This window comes from Chamaea fasciata, unplaced genomic scaffold (genome assembly GCF_029207755.1).
Source record: "Chamaea fasciata isolate MVZ Bird 193981 ecotype frontalis unplaced genomic scaffold, bChaFas1.0.hap1 SCAF_2, whole genome shotgun sequence".
NCBI classification, from domain to species: Eukaryota; Metazoa; Chordata; class Aves; order Passeriformes; family Sylviidae; genus Chamaea; species Chamaea fasciata.
Genome location: NW_027094087.1, coordinates 43,862,261 through 43,881,609, shown reverse-complemented (window position 1 = coordinate 43,881,609; position 19,349 = coordinate 43,862,261). Strand labels below are relative to the sequence as shown.

The following is a 19,349-nucleotide window of genomic DNA, read 5'->3' as shown; positions in this document are numbered from 1 at the left end:
AGTCAGAGCAAATGTTCTGTTTGTCCCGTTGTGGTCTACGTTTTCTTTGGAAATTTAGTTAAGAGGTTTACAGATCACTTATTTAGTTTGATGTGGCTGCGTGCAAGACAGGGTACACAGTTTCGGGCAGGGATTTTTGAACCTAAAGTGAATTGTTTCCTCAGCAACTGTATTCCTTGGAAACAGAAAACTTTCCAAAATAGGTCTTTGCACTGGCAAATATGCACAGCTCCGTGAAAGCTTGCGAGTCTGCAGGGCACTGCTGCAGCATTTCAATCGCACTTGGAAAACAAACCTCAAAAAGCCAGAATCTACTGGCTCTTCCCTCTGTGTTTGGCCAGTAACTCTTTCAATGATTTCCAGGAGAAAAGACCTGGCTTTTTCTCTGTCCCAAGGCCCCTTCTGAATACCTGGATTCCTCAAGATGGAAACACGGCCGTTTTCTCAAATAGATACGCGTTTCCCTTGAAAGCCCCCCCTCTCCCCGATCTGCTGTTACCCTCATCTCCCTTCCCCTCAGGGTCTCTTTCTCCAACCCCAAACCAGCCCCTTCGCGGCGGGAAGCTGCCCCGGGGTGGACGCAAGCCCTTCCCACCCTTTGCTTTGGCTCTTTCCCGCTCACCTCGGCAGCCCCGCCGGCCGCAGCCCCCTCCGCGGGGCACAGCGGCAGGGATGAGCGCCGGGCCCCGCCCCGGCTTCCCGCCAGGAGCGGGGCGCGGGCGGGGGCGGGCGAGGGGCGGGTTAAAAGCGGCGGCAGGTGAACGGGGAGGGACCTTAAAGCTCCGGGAAGGCCAGGCTGGGGCCGCCCGCTCCGCCGCCACCCGCGGAGCCACGTTGATCGGCGCAGCCCGGCCGCGGCGCCGGGAGCTCCCGGCGGGGTGAGCGCCCCTCAGCAGCGGGCGCCGCCGAGACAGGTGAGGGGCGCGGCGGGCAGGGGAGCAAGGGAGGGAGAGAGAGAAGGGGCGCGGCGGGGCAGGGCAGGTCCGGTCCCACCGGACAGCTGAGGCCGCACTTGTTGCGCTCCGGCGCGGGGCTGGGGCCGGGGCAGCGCAGCCGGGAGCTCTGGTGGCGCTGCCCGCCGGGGAGGGAGCGGGGCCGGGCACGGAGCCGCCGTGTGCGCTGCCTGCCGTGCCCCGGCAGGATTTGCCCTGCCCCGGCAGGACTTACCCTGCTCGGCACGGGCGCCCTCCGCTTCCCGTCCCCGGCTTGGGCGTCACGGGGAGTGCTCGAACCCCGCCAGCAGTTTTGGTTGGGAATGCTCGTGTCTCTGTTGGTTGCGCGTTTAACTTACAGCGAAATCTTTGTTTGCCTCTCAGCAGCTCTCTGTAAGCGCGTTATGTGAAGTACGTACGACCAGCTCCGACACCAAGCGAAATCAAGGCTCCTGCAATTACAGGTAATTTGCGACACGCCTACAGATGTTAAGAGAGCTGCGGGAAGGTAAACAGCTTGCATCAGTAAAACTGACAGGTCCTGTGAGTGTCTGATCACACACTGGAAACATTCCTTAGAATTACAGGGGGAATAGGAAATGAGGTGTGAGTCAGAAATAAATGTATTTCTGAGTATCGGGGCTGGATAAGATCGCACAAAGAATGAGTACTTACGGTCTTAAATAAAACACGAAGGACGTGCTCGTGCTGGAGTAAGGGCAGGAGTGCTTGCTTAGCTCCTAGCACTAGCTAGTAGCTGGGCATATTCTGGACATGACTGGCTTTTCCGTCATCAGGCTTTCCTAGATTGGGTGTTACTTTCACAGTCTCGCATGTTGAAGAATCTCTCCCCTGCTCTCAACAGAGGCAGTTATTTCCTTGTCTTGTACCCCATTAGTTTTTACCATGTAATCTGGAAATACTCGAGATGACAGGCAGAGGATTGCAGGAAGGCAGTGGCCTTTTGTCTTAAGAATGCTCTTTTAAACCCACCTTTTATAACTTCGATGATCAATGGCTGTGTCCTGTATGAAATACTGTGGGGGGTTGGGTCCAGATTGGGTTTGGGATCACCACGCCATATGTGTGTACACTGAGTCAAAAGCAGAATAAAATATATTTTCATCCTTAATTTTGTTAAAAGAGTTATGTAATTTTTAACATCTCTTGGCCTCCACTGCTCAGCCTGGAAACCCTTCTTGCCAGATACATCCTTTGAAGAGCCCCAGAGAAAAGACAGCAGGAAAAAGGATGTGTGTGTGGTTGGGTTAGATATGTCTTAGAGAACAGGGCAATGGTGGGACACGCCTCAGCCTGGAAGAAGGTGGTACCTCCGTGTTTCAACTAGGCATTGCAATATAAATTTCCGGGTGGACTTTTCAGCACATTTCCAGAGAGATTACATCTGTAGAGCATGTGTCAGGGTTTCTAGGAGACTTCAGATGGTTTCCAGAACTGTCAGTCTCATAATGGGTAGGATTACATATCTCAGAGCTTAAAAATGGAACAGTAAACCCCCATGAATTAGCATACTTCTCTGGAGAAATTGATTCTGTCCTGACAGGGCCAGTTCTCTCAATTTGCTGAAGCTGGGCCTCTGACAGTGTTGCTGTTTAGCATCCCTTGATGCACAACCCAGGCAGATTATTTGGGCAGCCTTACTTATTTTGTGCAAAAAAAAAAAAAAAAAAAAAAAAAAAAAAAGGCAGTTGTGCATTGGAAAATGTATAGCAGACTATCTTAGTAGCTGGAAAAATAACAAGTTCATAACCATCACTACATAACCTCGGTGGGTACTTGTGAGTAAAGAGGATGCTTTTACAAGTTGATTCTTGTGAACAGTTCCAGTTAAATCCGTGGTCCCAGACGCTGCGTGAAATAGGAGCATAGGTTGAAGCTGGTTGTTCCTTTTCTTGATGTTTTCCCTTGTTCTGTTCCTTGCTGATTTTATTTGTTTCTTAATGATAACTGATGATGTATCTGAAAGGAGAACTGTGACTCTTGCCTGGCTAAACACCACTTTGTGTAAGGAAAAGCTTGAAGTGATGATATCGGGTGAGATAACATGCTGTCAAAACAGCAGGAATGTGGAAAAAGAGAAGCACATCTCCTATTAGTTGATAAAAGAATGTTGGAACTAATTCTATTCCTTATCTCACACCTGCATTTCTTCCTGTAATAGAGTTTTAAAAAGGAAAATGTTGCTTTTGACTTTACTCTTGATCAATGAAGTAACAAAATACGTGCTCAAGGAAAAGCTGCTGTGCAATTGTAAAATGTTAGTGTTTCCTAAAGGGTGTGAGTTCTGTGTGTGAAAGAAGACAGTGGCTTGTTAATTTTAGAGGAAAAGGAGAGACTTGTAAAGGGGTTGTAGACATTTGCCTAGGTGCAGCGGGATGAAAATAAGAATTAAGTAACAGGCTTTAAAAAAAGAAAAAGTAACATTAAAGAGTCATAACTAAAAAGTTATTTTGATGACTGGAAGCAGGGCACAATATCTCTGAAACTTTCTTTAAGATCCGGGAAATAGGACACTTGTATCAGCGGAGGCATAGTCCTCGGGTATTCGGCTTTCTTCCAAAGAAAGAAGCTTTATGCACACTTTGAAAGAAAGGTTTACAGGGGAAAATGGCTGAGACAGGCTAAACTCTAATAGGACTTATGCTGTCTGTTTATGCCTTCAAGTGTGACCTCTGATTTCCTGTTTTATATGAGTGGAATGAATTTTGCGTGCAGATGGTCTGGAGGATAATAATCTCCGGGTACACTTGCAGGCTGGTGAAATAGGTATGGATGTTTCCAAGCATCTTGGAAAATGGCTTAAAACTTATGTGAGGGCATGAATATGGGACAGTCATGAGGGTGTCATTGTGGGCAGAAACTGAGCCCTCAAATGCTCTGGATATTTACGTAGCATAATTTTTTAATAACATTTAACTACGTACAAATTGGGTCCTAATCTGTCGGGGTTTTCTAGATTTCATGCTGGGATTAATTAGAGCAAAGAATGCCTCCTGTTTTCCTAAACTTGAGTAGAAGGAAAGAACAATGCTTGTAGTGTTTAGACCTGCAATTGTCAGAGGTTTCCTGTTCCCGATTAGTCTTTGCCTGTTCTTGTGTCAAATCAGATATACTGTAATCCCTCTGTCATGGCTCTTCTCCTCTCCAGTTTCCACTGATCTGAAGATAGGTGTTCAGAACAAAGTTTAAGAGCTACTAGAGAGATTTACAAAGGCTTTTGTGATTGTTAGGCTGCTCCTTTCATCTTCTTCAGCTTTTGAGGAAAGAAGTAAGAGTTGTTGATATTCCAGAGTCTTCCAGCTGCATAAAACTCCTTGAAGTTTTTAATATACTGCTGCAAAATTAAAATAGCTGGAAGCTACCTATTAAAGTATTTTAGTTGCCAAGGTCTAAGTTCAAAGCTTTGTCTTCTTGCATTTTGAACTCTGCATTAAAGCTAATAGCAATGTGGGGAGCTGCATTCTTTTTCAGGTGTCAGGAATATCTTGGATGATTGAATTCAAGCACTGTACTTCCAGCTTTGAACTGTTACTTATCTGTCTTGGTCCACTGAGCCTGTGAAGCTTGTAATTGCAGTAGAGCATTACAGGAGAACAGCCCTGTGAGATGATGAGCTTTTTGTTATCTCTAGTTTAATGTCTGGGAAACTGAGGCATGGGGCAGACTGACAAATTAGGTAGGAAGTCTGAGCAAGTTGGCAAGTGATGGCTGTAGCCTGTGTACCAGCCTTTCTTGGTGAAATAAAAGGGTGCTGTCTTTTGGAAGATGTTCATCTGTATTTATTAGAAGCTTCTTTGCTTCATCCTTGGCAGTGCTGTTGGTCTTGTAGTACAGCACCAAAACTAACTCAGCAATAGAAATAACAAAATCTACACACTGGAAATTAAGTGCTTGCTGTAAACTAGATGCCAGGGTGGCAGGGTGGAGGCATGCAGATGCAAAACTGCTGAAACCCAGACTAGTGTGTTCTTCAGATCTGAGTAATGACCCAGCATTATGCAGCTCTAGGACACCTCCATGCTCATTGTCAGCTCCCCCTCTGAGCCACTGCTCCAATGCAGCTGTTGAGATCAATACCCGAAGGGGAAGTTGTCTCAGCAGTACGTTTGCATGCATGTTGGACCTCAACGTGCAGCAGAATTTCTTGTGTTAGGTTGGGTCTTAAAATAATTTTGGTAATGATTGTGCATCTGTTAGTTTAGATGTTCTGAAGCTTTTCCATGGCAAAAGTTCTGCATTAAACTGCTACTCTCGGGTATGTGAGTTACCTTTGTCCCCAGCTTGGGGGGTAAGCAGAGACACTTGAGACCAGTGCTTTTTTGCCTAAAGATTATCTTGGTTAACACATTCTCACATGGCATAAAGTGACTTTTGTCTTTGCAGTCTGCTGATCTTTTATCAGTATCCAGAGGCACTGCTGAAAGTGGTGGAATGTCACACCAAACTGGTAACTCCTAGTACACTAAAATTCTGATAGAAGTGGAGTCATTGCAAATATCCATTAAATTTCTGTGTAAATCGAGTACAGCAAATAAATAGGTATCCCAATTGAAGGTGAGAAGGGTATAATCTTAGTCTGAATTTATGCATAAATTATGAATGGGACTCCTATATGTTTCTGTAGCATAAGCAGATCTTGTAATACTTGCTTATGACTACTTTTCTTTTTGCTTGATAATATTCTATAGCACAAGCACTATATATGTATGCGATAGAGATGTACCTTCTGTTGTTTTTACACCTTCACTGTATTCCAGCTGTGGATTTAGCCACTGAGTAATGATTTTCCAGTATAACAGTCTTTAACAAAGGAAAATGGTGTCTGTTAACAAGCCAGCTGTACTGGTAAACAGGGGAGCTCAGTGACGATTGTCCTCGGTGCTGTGAATTGCAGGGATTTTCACTGGGTGTATGCACCGTGCTGTCGTTGCGGTTTAATGTAGGCTTACAGGAGCTAGCTTTAAAGTAGAAGGCAGGCTAGCCATGCCAGCACAGAGCTCAAATTACTGCCCATAAGCTGTGGAACTACAGAAGGAGTTAAGCTGTAGTTCTTCTCTTGCTTCTGTCTGGCTTACTAGTGGGAAAAAACCACAAACCAACAACAAAAAAACCCCCAAATGAACCACCTGTTTATGTGGCCGTGTTATGTGATCATACAGAACTATTTCCCCTGTAACTTAACTTTTCAGTCAAGCATGGTGATCTTTCATGATTGTTTTTAACTTTAACAACAATATTGTACAGTGGTCCTCTAATTGTTGAAATTGAACAGAAGGTGCTGCTGGTAGTAGAACAAATATCTATGTGGAGGCTTGGAAAAGCTTGTTTTCATGCCCACTTGCAATTTTTGTGAAGCAGAATTTAACACTTAATGCACTCCCCTGTTAGAAATTATTCTAAATGCTTAGGTACTCAACCTCGATAACTTCAGCTGTCTTCTGTTCTTCCCACTTTCTTCCTTTATAAACAATCCTTGTCCTCATTCCTACTTTATATTTTTTCCCCCAAAATTCACCTAAACTTTCATGTCTTTAATGTGTTCTCGTCGTGTTCTGTACCAGCAAACTAGGTAAGTCCTTGGCTGTCTACATGCCATTGTTTCTGTAAGCATTTGGCAGGATTTGCTCACAGAGATAGTATCTGGACTGGCTCTATAAAAATAGTACTTACCAACCCATTAAAAGGATGTAATTTTCCTGCTTTCTTCTCCTTTGGTCAGCAAGACAGTTAATATTTTATGTGCTAGTGAAAACGAAAGCAAGTATTTCGAAGAAATATAAGAACCTGTGATAAAGGTTCTTGCTTTTGAGTCAGTAAAGTGTAAATGAGCCATCACATCAGCACAGATAGCCCTGATGGGGTGTTTAGCTGGAGTGATCTGCACTGGTGGCTTTAATAGTGTGAAGGGCCGTACTTGGCTAACTTAAATTCTGCTTGGATCACTGTGTCTGTTGGAGAGGGGTGGACGCTTTGGCGGTGTCTGATTTGCTTTCGTTGGATCCTCCAAGTTGCATTGAGAACTGTTTAAAGCCAGCTGGTAGGAAACACTGTGACCAATTCAGGCTTCCTGGATATGGCACTACAATCTTAGACGTGCCACCTTTCAGGGAGAAGATAGTGAGACTTCACTGGTGTCTGATCAGTGCCTGTAGCACACTGGAGTGATCTAGTAGTCATATGACTCTCTACCAACATCAAAATAAGCCTGAAAGGCTGTGAGCAAGGAGCAAAGGTTGGTGACTTGCTCAGTGAGCAGTGGGAAGAGCAGTGGATGGTGGCAGGAGGAGCTGAAGAGATAACTGGAAGATTTGGTAAGGTATGTGGGAAGGGTTGAAGGGAGGAGTGTTTTTGGGCAGGTTTGAAGGGCAAAGGCTTTTTTGGAGAGGACAGGAGATGTCACCAGGAGACTCTGGGCAAAAGACTGCCTCGTCAAAGTGTGGTGGCTTTTTCTTCTTTCTTGATCCAGACATGTCTTTGCTAGAATTGAAGCAGTTTTTTGGCTTAAGAAGCACAATATACTCTCAGAGAAGATGGAGCAAGTCAGAAGAAGAGTGTGTATTATCTTCAGCATTAAAGCTTTGCCAAACCCTCTTTCCCACTGGCTGCTCATTCTTACCCGTGCTTTGCAATTTGCAGCCTGGGGTTTTTGTTGGTTTTTTGTTGGGGTTTGTTTGTGGGTGGGTTTTTTGTTTGTTTGTGGTTTTTTTGGGTTGGATTTTTTGGTGTTTGTTTGGGGGGTTTTGGGGGGGTTTGTTTGTTTGGGGTTTTTTTCTGTTTAAATGAGGTTGTCCTTTTCAGATGATGTGTGGATCTGTGCTGTTAAGCAGATTGGTGAAATGGATCAGGTTTAAAAAGACCAAACCAACCAAAACATACTAGACCTGGGAAGAACTTATGGAGGAGTTGCCTGCTTTATAATGCATCTTCACAAAGTCGCAGGAGATGCACTGTGGTGTGTCCTTAGGAGAAAACAGGACTAGGGGAGCTTCTTGAGCTAACTGCACACTGGGGAGCTTGTATTTTGAATCTCCTTCTGCACAGGGAGGAGGAAACAAATCCATGTGAAGTTATAACAAAATGGCAGTACTATCAGTGTGCAGTGAAATGTGAAGCTAAGAAACAGGAATTATGAGGAGCAGATACCCAGGTTTCACTTCACAGCCTTTTCACTCTAAGATGGTTGACAGGCAGTGAGAAGAAGGAATGACTGAGAAGAAAGTAAAGACTCTGGAGTTACAGGATATGTGGATAATGTGTGTAAAAGCAGTCTGCATGGTGCCAGTCTTCTACAGGATTCATTTTCAAATGCTCCTAAGTATTTCTAGTCATACTATTTAGTTGTAGTGTCATTTTATAAGTACTGTAATTGCCATATGTGTGTAATTGTAACAGAGAACACCAAAAAGTTGTAACTGTCCCTCTGTTTAACAATGCAATAATTGCTGAGGCAAATTCTGAAAGAATTTGCATCAATCAGATGACAGAAAAAGGGGTGAAAACAGCTAAAAATCCAGCTGATATTTTCAGTAAGGATCTCTGGTATTCAGGGTCTTTCCTGTGTCCTCATAGGGTTGTTAACTTACACAGACTCTCTGTAACTGTATGCTAATGAAAAAAGGATCTTTCTTCTTGGAAAAAATAACCTGGCAGGATGGCAAGGTAAGTCTGTTTCAGGACTGTTTTCAGTCACATACAAAAGAAATAGCCCATATAGATTGTGCATCCTGAAGGAGGCGCAGGAAAAATTCTGTCTGATTTGAAGGAGGTCTCGGATCTTTGCCTTGGTTTTCACCTCCCGAAGTATAACCCCACACAGTCACCCTGCAGGATCTGAGGGAAATGTAGTTTATGGAACTAATGAAGGGAGACTATATTTAAATCCCAGTAAATCAAGGAAAAGATACCATTGTGTTGTGTAACAATTAAGTGTCCTCATTTTCTCTGAGCTGTTATGTACTTTGATACTCAGTCAGTGTGGCCCATTGATTATACGCAACTCACTGTAAACCAGGAAGGTTTTTGACATTACTCAGAATGGGAGTGTGATGTGGAGGGCAACTAAAAAATAGTGTCATAATTTTCTTCCCCATGCAGTGTGATCCAGCTCAGTCAGGAAAATCTTGTGATTTATATGATGACCTTTTTGCCTGTAGCTGCTCTTTAAAGCAACTTTGATTTTGCTTATTGGTGCCTTGTGCTGTAAATGCCAAAGAAATAAGGGCTCTGAGATACAAACAAATTAACAAAGCTGTGAAATAAAAGCCTTCATGAGCAATTTCAGAGCCAAGAGATCTGTGAGCACTCTTAGAGGGTCCTGGCTGATAGGCATAAGAAATGCCAGTTTCTTGAATACACAGTAACTTGCAGACTAACTTCTTGTAAATCTATCTGAAGTGGAGGGGTGGAAGTGGAGGGGTGGGGGGAGACGTGCTGAAGTGCCTCTGAATGGTCTCCATGAAAAGCTGTTTGTGGAACAGACAGTTCTGGTGTTCCTGAAGAGAGCAAAAGGTGAAATCCTTAATTCATTACAGGCATAGCACTTTGAAACTCACCTGCTGGAAATTATATGCTTCTGTTGAAAAAGTCTCTGAGCTACTGATGGCCTGTCTGAACTCTTCAAATGTGGACTATAGCACTCTCCCAACCTCTGAAATCTCTCCCCAAATCTAGGATTAATGAAGTCTGTGTTAGGAGGGGAAAAAAACCCAGCCTGACAGGCATTCACAGTGAAGGAGTCTTTATCCAGTTACCCTTGGCCCTTTTTGCAGTTAGTGGAAAGAAAAGCAATTTTGGTATTAATCTTAAGCATTGATTTTAAACGTCTAGCTTGAGATGGATAATGCCCAAGATTTTACCTTCATTGCTTCAAGCAAGGTGTGGAGTTTGCTTTGACTAAGAATGCAGTCACACTTTTTAAACTGATGAACACAGGTTATCCAGACCTTCTCATGAAAGGTGCAGAGCATCAGCAGCAGTTATTCAAGGTCTGTCTTTATTGCTGTAATGTACTCAAATCGTTATTTGCACTAAAGATAAGGATAAACCAACGGACCTTGATTTATATAGGAATTCTGTCTAACGTGTTGGTTTTTAACATAACATCTACCTTACTTCTTATATCTTCTATTATTTTGTAACTGTTTTCAAGCTACTAGAAGTTTGTTTATGGTTTTCCCATCTTTCTTACTTAATGTGCCATTGGCAAATACACCTAGGAGTCAAACGAATGTGGTGCCATGTGTGTAATCCAGTATGAAATATTACCTGCTGATATGTGATTAGGTTATTCTTTATGACTAGTTGTAGGCAAGCCCACTGTGTCAACAAAATGATACCAGAGCCAGTGGATGTGCTACAATTATGGTATTGCCTTTATTTTCAACCACACGCTTGCTGGTATTTGTTTTTTGTCTTGATTAATCTTAGTTTTGTTTATTTGTCTTGTCATAGGTCAGAGGATTGAAACAAGACAATGGATTGGGGAGCTCTGCATACCATTTTGGGAGGTGTAAATAAGCACTCCACCAGTATCGGGAAGATATGGCTCACAGTCCTCTTCATCTTCCGTATCATGATCCTGGTTGTGGCTGCAGAGAAAGTCTGGGGAGATGAACAAGATGACTTTGTCTGCAACACACTCCAGCCTGGCTGCAGAAATGTTTGCTATGATCACTTTTTCCCCATCTCTCACATCAGACTCTGGGCCCTGCAGCTGATCTTTGTCTCCACACCTGCGCTGCTGGTGGCCATGCACGTGGCTTACAGGAGGCACGAGAAGAAAAGGCAGTTCAGAAAAGGAGACCAGAAATGTGATTTCAAGGACATCGAAGAAATCAGGAGACAGAGGTTTCATATTGAGGGCTCCTTGTGGTGGACGTACACCAGCAGCATCTTCTTCAGACTGATCTTTGAGGCTGTCTTCATGTACGCGTTTTATTTCATGTACGATGGGTTCCGAATGCCTCGCTTAATGAAGTGTAATGCCTGGCCCTGCCCCAACACTGTGGACTGCTTTGTCTCCCGACCTACTGAAAAGACCGTGTTCACTATTTTCATGATTGCTGTGTCCAGCATTTGCATTCTTTTAAATGTGGCTGAATTGTGTTATTTACTGACAAAGTTTTTCCTCAAAAGGTCTAAAAAAGCTGGAAATTCGAAACAGCAACCCAACCATGAGAATAAGGAAGAAACCAAACAAAATGAAATGAACGAGTTAATATCTGATAGCTGCCAGAACACAGTTATAGGGTTTTCAAGTAGCTAAGGTGGTGTCAATGCTGATGTTCACTCTTTTTGGAGTGAATGTTTTATTTAAAGGCTGCAAATGAAATTTGTTGTATGAAACAAAGTTGAGTGAGATTTTGATGCGTAGTGTCAGATGTCGAGTATGTACGTGTCTGGGAAAAGTCAGGGCAGCCTAAACATGTGAAAATTGTGTGAGGATTAAATAGGAAGATACACTTTCCTGTGAGTACCCTTACAAGCTGACTATGACAAGTGGGAAGCCCACTGCTGCCTTCATGCTGACACAGCTCCTGAAAACTAAATGCAACAGCAATAAGAACAAAACTCTTTCCAAGCTAGGTATTCTAGTATTACAAGATGTTTTGTAATAGTGATAGTTTTTATTTGTGAACAGATGATTAAAATATTTTTCTAAAATCTAAGATTCCATGTTACTTAAGGTGTTATAGTACGCAACTGAGTGTTTTATTTCTTAACCAGGCATATGCAGATGAGCCCTGTAATATATTCCTAGGGAAGAGAAAGCAATAGGCTACATACATCTTCACAGCTCTGCAAGTGCTGCTTGAGTCTGGGCAGGTAGCTGGAGATGCTTGCATACACGTTTCTGGCTGTAGGGGAATTGTATGAAAGCCCACCAGTGTGGACAGTTGAGGTAGCTAAATTCTGAGTGCAAACTCATTCCTAAAAACAGCACAAGAATATAGTTACAGCCTATGTAGACTTGTTTAAACGTCTAGCAGACCTGGTAATCTTACCAATCTCTTAATTGCATACTGCCAGTTTTATAGCAACTTACATAAGTTTATGTAGATGTTTTTTTCTCTAATGTATTAGCTGTACTTGTTTCTTTATACTGTATCACATCATGGAACTTCTTTGGTTTTGATTTGTTTGCTTTTTTTGTAGTAGACTGATGGTGCTGTTATGATAGTAGAATCTGTCTGGTTTTGAGGACATGGAAAAGTATTACTGGAAATGGAGCAAGTCTTCTGAATAAAAGGCAAACACTTTAACTGTTCTTAGTGAAGTGAGAGTCTATATGTGAATGCTAGGCAAGGTTTTAAGTAGGAACTTACAAAAAACTTTTTCAAGTAGAGAATCTACATCCAAAGTGCACAGAACCCCTAGACACCCCTCATTCCCATCCAGGGCACTGATGCCCTAATTCTCTTGTCCATAGTCTAAGGGAGATACACAGGTAACTCTGGGTGCAGGGAGCAGTACTTGGCTGTGGGAGGGGTGTGCCTTTGAAAGCAGGGGAACCTGAACGTCAGAGGTGGGTGCAATGCAAAGCAGCTATATTGTCCTGTGTGCTTCCTGTTTTGGGCCACTTCTCACCACGATGGATACACTGACCCTGGCTGAGCTAAGTTTTGGGGGTTTTTTTGTTTGTTGGTTATCCTTTTACAAATGGATTAGCCTCACTGTTTTTGTATAATGGAACTTCTCTTCCAAGGCACAGAACAAAGAGCAGGTATACCTAGGAGCAGGTATTGCAGAGTGCCCTTTTCCTCATGCTACTGTATCACACTACTTACAGGTGCTGGCACAGCTGTGTGTGTGTCCTTGCCGTAAGAGGGCTTGGATGGGTGGGTTTAATTTGTGGCTAGTAAAACCCTAACAGGGAGCAGGCACAAGCAACAGGGGAGAGAAAATACCTAGAGTCAGCTCTGTCCCTGTATGAGGGCCTGAGCTGAGCCCTGTCATCTATTCTCTTCCACTAGCAAACTCCTGATCTTTCCTGCCTTCACAGCACATTTTCTTTTTTAATAGCTGTTGTGAAAAGAAATTGCTGCTAGTCTTCTGAATGTGTCTACCAGCAAGCTTGAGGAAAAAGTTTACACAATAATAGTATATTAGTGTGTATTATTCTCTCTGCACATTTAAGGAAGCTGTTCCCTTAGGGTCAGGAAGGTGGGTGCTCAGGCTGTACCTCACTGGATCACCCCCCAGTCTGCCCAGGGGCACAAGCAGAATGGTGGTTTCAGGGTGTAGCATACTGCTACCTCTCTTCCAGGACTGTGTTTCATGGAACAACTTGAGACTTGACTTTAATCTGGGACATCTGTGGATCACATACCATATTGTGAATATGAATGGAGATTAGTTAATAATTATGCTTGATTGTGTCTTACCTCCTTAGTGATCAATTTGAAATAGCCCTATGCTGAATGCCAATAAGCCTGTAAAACACCTTGAGGTATGTTTTCCTCAAATGGAGGAGGTGGTAGTTTTTCTTATCTATGATAAAATGCAGGCCTGCAAAATCCCAATGGGGATATGATGATAGCTTTCTCTGTGGTTTTTCTTTTCCTGCTCAGAAGTTTTCAAACAGTAAGTTCTATTCCAGCAGTTAGTTTTTTCTAGAACATTAGTTCCATGACTCTTTTCATCCTGGGTAAGTGGGCAAAGTTCCAATGAAGAAATTGGTTGTCTGCGGTCCTTTGTAGGCCAGCACAACTCTGTGTGTGGCCGTGCTGTAAATGGGTTTGGGTTGGCTGGACATTTCCTGCGTGGTAGCAGGACCTGGTAAGGTGCAGGCTGGCAACACTGCCCTGTTGCTGTGGTGTCCTGGCAGCCAGATGGGTTGGGAACAAATGTGCCAGTCCCTGTCCAATCTGCACCAAGGGCAGCTGTAAATCAAAGAGCCAGAGCTGATCCAAGGCTTCACTAGCACTAAGCTATTGATCATCCCAGCAGGCAAGACCAGTTGTGGCTAATGCATTTGGCTGAAATATTTCTTCTCATTCTGTGTACAACCCTCATTATGAACACTCTCCTCTGAAATATCCCTAACTTCTGTTACTGCCAAGGTAAAGTCCGTGACAGCTTCAGTGCCCTCTTTATTCCTAGTAGATGGCATCATGATAAAATGACAGCTTTAGTGACTTGTTTCTCCAAGTCAGCTTCCCCCGCCTGCTGCATTTTGTGGTCTCAGCAGAGGAGGCAGCTGTGTCTATTAGGGTCACAGTTAACCCCTTCTGCAGGGAAAAGCCTAGATGCTTTTCTTTGTTTCCAGCTTCCTGTGCCTTCCCAAACCAGCTGAGGTTGGCTGCAAAGTATGCTGGCCCCCGTGTTCTCTGTACTTGCCCTTGCTCCTGCCCTGCAGCCATCCCTCCAGGAGAGGGTTTCCCCAGCCCTCTAAAAAAATTTCTGACCTACTGGTGCCCGGTTTGTACTGTACTGGCACCACCATCCTCCCATGGTAGTTCAGCCAGTTTTCTCTGATGGCAGCTGGTTCAATTGTCTCTGCCCCTCCCTGCTGCAGTTCCCCACCCTGTGGTTTTTCTTTTTTTATGCCTGGGGCAGAGATTGCTTAAATTGGTTTTGATGCCAAACAATTAATCAGAGCCCCTGGAAAAGCTCTCCTGCAAATTCCCTGCATCCCCTCCCACCTTCTTCTCTTGCTGTCCTTTCAAATAGGCGGGAGCCCTGACCGCCTCCAAGTGCAGCAGCACTGGCTGCCGGACTCTGTTCCTGTTGTGCACCATGGCCCTTGACTCCAGCTCCACTGCACACCCTCCTCCAACCTTCTCTCTTCCTCTCAGCCTAGCCCCGTTGCAACTTTGACTCTGTTTTTCCATTGACCTAGGCCTGTCTCTGCAACCCTGCACGCCAAAGATCTAAAAGCAAATGAGACCAGCTGTGGGATGATCTGAACCTGCTCTCCTCCTTTTGCACAGTCAGGCTGCCTCCCCTGCACCAGGTGCTGCAGCCATGAGCTCTTTGCTGCCACGTTAGAGTTACTTTGGCTCCCCAGCCCTTTTCATGGTGTGTGTTGTGTCAGCCCAGTGCCTCACCTACCCTTGCCCTGTGAGAACATGCTGGGAAGCACTGCCACAGCCAACATGAGGCATATCTCTGCTCCTAGCTGCCTGGTATGTTCTTCTATTGCCACTGTTATCTGTATTCCCTTACTGAGCCAAAGCTGTATTACCGTTCTGCTGAAATAAATCCATTTCATAGAATCATAGAATAGTTTGGGTTGGAAGACACCTTGAGAGGTCATCTAGTACAAACCCCTTGCAATGAGCAGGGGTATCTTCATCTAGATCAGGTTGCTCAGAGTCCCATCCAATGTGACCCTGAATCTTTCTAGTGATGGGGCATCAACCATCTCTCTGAGCAACCTGTTCCCGTGTTTCACAATGTCTTCCTTGTATCTAGTCTGAATCTGCCCTCCTTTAGTTTAAAACCAAATACCCTTGTCCTATTGTAACAGGCCCTGCTAAAAAGTTCATCACCATCTTTCTCATAAGCCCCTTTTAAGTACTAAAAGGCTGTAAAAAGGTCCCCTTGGAACCTTCCCTTCTCCAGGCTGAACAACCTTAATTCTCTCAGCCTATCTTCACAGGAGTGACCTTCCACTCCTCTGATCATTTTTGTGGCCCTCATCTGGACCCAAGCCAACAGGTCCACACCTTTGCTGTTGTGAAGACTTCAGAGCTGCATGCAGCACTGCAGGTGGGGTCTCAGCAGAGCAGAGCAGAGGGGCAGAACCCTCTCCCTGGCCCTGCTGCCCACACTGCTCTGGATGCAGCCCAGACACCTTTGGCTTTCTGGGCCATGAGTGCACACTGACAGCTCATGTCCAGCCTCTCACCCACCAGCACCCCCAAGTCCTCTGCAGGGCTGCTGTCAATCCCTTCATCCTATTGATACTTAGAGTTGCCCTGGCCCAAGTGCAGCAGCTTGCATTTGGCTTTGTTGAACCTAGTGAGGTTCCCATGGGCCCACTTGAGCTAGTCCAGGTCCCTCAGGTGTGTCATTTGAAAACTTGGTGAGAGTGCACTTGATCCCACTGTGTATGTCTGATATCACTGGTGGAGATATTACAGAATATTCTGAGTTGGAAGACACCCACAGGGACCATGAAGTTCAACTTTTAAGCGAATGGCACATATGGGGATCAAACACACCACCTTGGTGTTAATAGCACTATGCTCTAACCAACTGAGATAATCTCAATGGCTCAAAAAAAAGTCATATGGTTTTAAATCACCTGCCATGGCAGAGGAAAGGGGATATTAAACAGTCTGGTCCCAATATGGAGGTGGTCCATGACGGACACCACTTTTTACCAATCTCTATTGGGACATTCAACCATTGACCACTCCTTTTTGGATATGACCATCCCAACCTATTCCTCATTTACTGAACAGCATACCCATTAAATCCATCTCTCCATTTCAGAGAAAAGGATGTTGTGAGTGGAGTGTGCCAAAGGCCTTACAGAAATGCAGGTAAATAACACCTGTAGCCCTTCTCTTGTCCGCTGCTGTAGTCACCCCATCACAGAAGGCCACTGGGTTGGTTTGGCAGGACTTGCCCTTGGTGAAGCTGTGCTGGCTGTTTCGAATCACCTCCCTGTCCTATATGTGCCTTAGCATAGCTGTGCTCTCAGAGAGCAGGGACTCTGAAGCCAGAGGGACTGTCCGCATGAGATCCTACACCACACTGGCCACTGCTGTCCCCTCAGGTGGGCCCATGGGCAGAGACCATCTCCACCTCAGCAAACTTCTTCGTAGGGACATGGCATCGGGCTGCAGCGAGAGTGTGACTGGTGTAGCAGGCTTTCCCCTGCCAGAGGCAGGGTGTACACCCATTTCCCCGAACAGCCCTGTATTGTCAGGCTTGTATTTCTCAGCTTAGGCATGTAAAGGTGAATGGCCTCATTTTCAATTCCAGAGAAGCTGAAAATCTTTGCTTCACCAAAAAAGATGGGGTGGGGGTGCGAAAAACACTTCTGCAGTTTCCCACCTGCTTGTCCCTGCGCCCCTGGAGTACGACTGCTTCTCCAGCAGGCACACAGAGCTGGGTGGCTTGGGTGGGCTTCTCCAGAAAGCAGCACCCAACACCGTGACTGACACACAGAGCCATGGACAGGTGGGTGCGTGGGAGGAACAGACAGGGAGAGGTCCCTGACTCAGCCATCAAGTCCCAGCAAGGGCCCCAGTCCTTCCTGTTCCTTCCCTGGCAAGAGGTGCACGGACAGGAATGCCGCTCCCTGCACCTTGTCACCACTGGCTACCACCTGCCCAGGCCGCTGGGACACCCATCAATGCTGGAATTTCACTTCAGCCTCCCCACACCCACCAGTGCTGTGAATATCACATTGGCCCTTTCTGCAAGCTTGCAGATATTTCAGGGCCAGATCTGAAGCTCCTCACTGTCACTCAGCAAATCCCTGTTGATTCCAAGCAGGCTTGGGCCAGGCCCTTTGGAAGGGCGTAACTCCTTAAAGACACTGCAATACCACCCAGATGCTTTCTGCACTCCCCTTTTGCAACATCAGGTCCCATTTCACACAGCAGCTATTACCTCCTGGCAGCAGATCTCCACATCGGATACAAATTCCTGGTTCAGGCCATGCCCACCCACTGCCAGCAGTGTTGGTGCCCAGCACTGTGCAGGCTGAGGAGCCTACACTGATGTGTGGTCATGCTGTCACAGCCATTTCAGACATTTCCAGTTTCTAGTGGTGGCTGCAGAAAAGACTTTATTACTTAGAGGAGGAGGGGGGAGCTCCCTAGAATGTTCTGGCTTAACAAATCCAAGAGTCTTTTTTTTTCCTGCTGTTTTGGATGTTGGGTAGCCATTTATTTGTGTCTGAGCCCATGAATCAGGGAAGCTTGGGACAGCAAGATCAGTAAAGCAGGAAGGTTTTACATCCTGCTGACTCCCAACCCAACCGGACTCTCAGTCCATGGCAGTCAGGCTACTTGACTTCCCTTAGACCCAGAGGCAGAGCTGGTTCCACTCCTAACAACCCAGAGCAACATGGTGCAGCCTTTCTATGTTAGCAAAACCACAGTGGAGTCCTGGCTAATCTAATTTCTTCCAGTATTTTATGCCACCATCCCCTTGTTATAATTTACATGATGCACCTCTCAGGCTAGTGACCCATCTCAGTGATGTCTTTGGGACATGCAGGAAATTTAGACAAGTATTAAACAATGATGACATCATATAAAGCATGACAATGGCCTCGAGAAAGAATCCTTTGGTGCCACCTAGGATATGTGAAAAACTTGGAAAGAAAAGCAACTGGTGAACCCTGTGGCCCAGGCGAAACTCCCTGTAAGTCCCTGGGGCTAAAGTTCACAACAGTGAACCTGGAATGGCTCTTGCAGCTTTTAGCCAGATGTGGGTGACACAGGAGGGAAAATTTAATCTTCCTATTAGGGATGATGGCTTGAGTTTAATTAAAATATTGCCCAGGTAGGCACACGGTGTGTGTTCAGTTGAGGATAATAAAAAAAGTTTGAAAGCATCCAAAGGAGGCTGTCAGAAAAAATTGTCCCACTCAGTTTTTTGTTTCTTATCTGGTAAAAATTTAACTAATTCACCAGTCCCTGCAAAGTTTCCCAGAGCAGATAAGGCTTGTGCAGTGAGTCAGAATACTCGTGTCTCCCACACCACAACTGTCCAAATGGGGCTGAACCCAGCTCTGATCCCACAGTTCCAAGGGGAGGTATAATGACAATAATAGTTTGTATTGACATAAAGTAAGTGTAGCAAAAAGGAGGATTCCCAACAAATGTTTTAAAAGCTGGATTAAGGATTCAAGTTTTATTTTGGCACCCCTTATAATTATTTATGTTTAAATGGATATTTTCAGCAGAAGAGACTGAAAGAAGAGAAGATCATTAGATGATGAGAGAGAATTAATTTGGATCAGAAAAGAAGACACATTGGGGAAAGATCTTTTTAGCAGTAACACTATGGTAGGTAAAAAATAAAATTAATTTCAAGGAAAGATTTTAACTCCTCATCCAACTCCCTGGTTTCCAGTGGCCTGAACTGCTTCAGGAGCAAGAACTGTCTAGGCAGGCACTTCAGTCAGCTCTGCTCTGTGCCTTGAGGTGAAAGAGAGAGAGAGAGAGAGAAGAAAAGAAAAAGAGAAAGAAGAAAAGAAAAAGAAAAAGAAAAAGAAAAAGAAAAAGAAAAAGAAAAAGAAAAAGAAAAAGAAAAAGAAAAGGAAAAAGAAAAAGAAAAAAGAAAAAGAGAAAAAAGCAAACCCAAAAATATTTAGATGTGTAAAGAAAAAATTGCTAATGAAATAGATAATTATATCAGCCAGTTGTGCCGGCGGTGGGAGGCAGGTTCAGCCGTCCTTGGGGATGAGAGACCTAAGGGGGTTGCTCC

The 19,349-nt window shown here is 44.7% G+C and overlaps 1 protein-coding gene across 3 annotated transcripts; it reads left to right on the top strand.

Moving 5' to 3' along the window:
* The first annotated feature begins 791 nt into the window (after positions 1-791).
* On the top strand, positions 792-12,219 carry LOC136285109 (gap junction beta-6 protein). Of its 3 annotated transcripts, none has more exons than XM_066175839.1 (3): positions 792-914; positions 1,320-1,396; positions 10,404-12,219. In XM_066175839.1, the coding sequence occupies exon 3, from the start codon at positions 10,426-10,428 to the stop codon at positions 11,215-11,217; it is 792 nt and encodes a 263-aa protein (XP_066031936.1). In that variant the 5' UTR covers positions 792-914; positions 1,320-1,396; positions 10,404-10,425; the 3' UTR covers positions 11,218-12,219. The 3 variants fall into 3 exon arrangements, with proteins under 3 accessions (XP_066031936.1, XP_066031935.1, XP_066031937.1); XM_066175838.1 differs by having other exon boundaries at positions 1,317-1,396; XM_066175840.1 differs by lacking the exons at positions 792-914; positions 1,320-1,396 and adding exons at positions 7,157-7,269; positions 8,523-8,612.
* The last annotated feature ends 7,130 nt before the right edge of the window (positions 12,220-19,349 follow it).

Excerpts from the sequence above, each read along its gene's own strand:
- LOC136285109 (XM_066175839.1), top strand. The coding sequence starts at position 10,426 with ATGGATTGGGGAGCTCTGCATACCATTTTGGGAGGTGTAAATAAGCAC.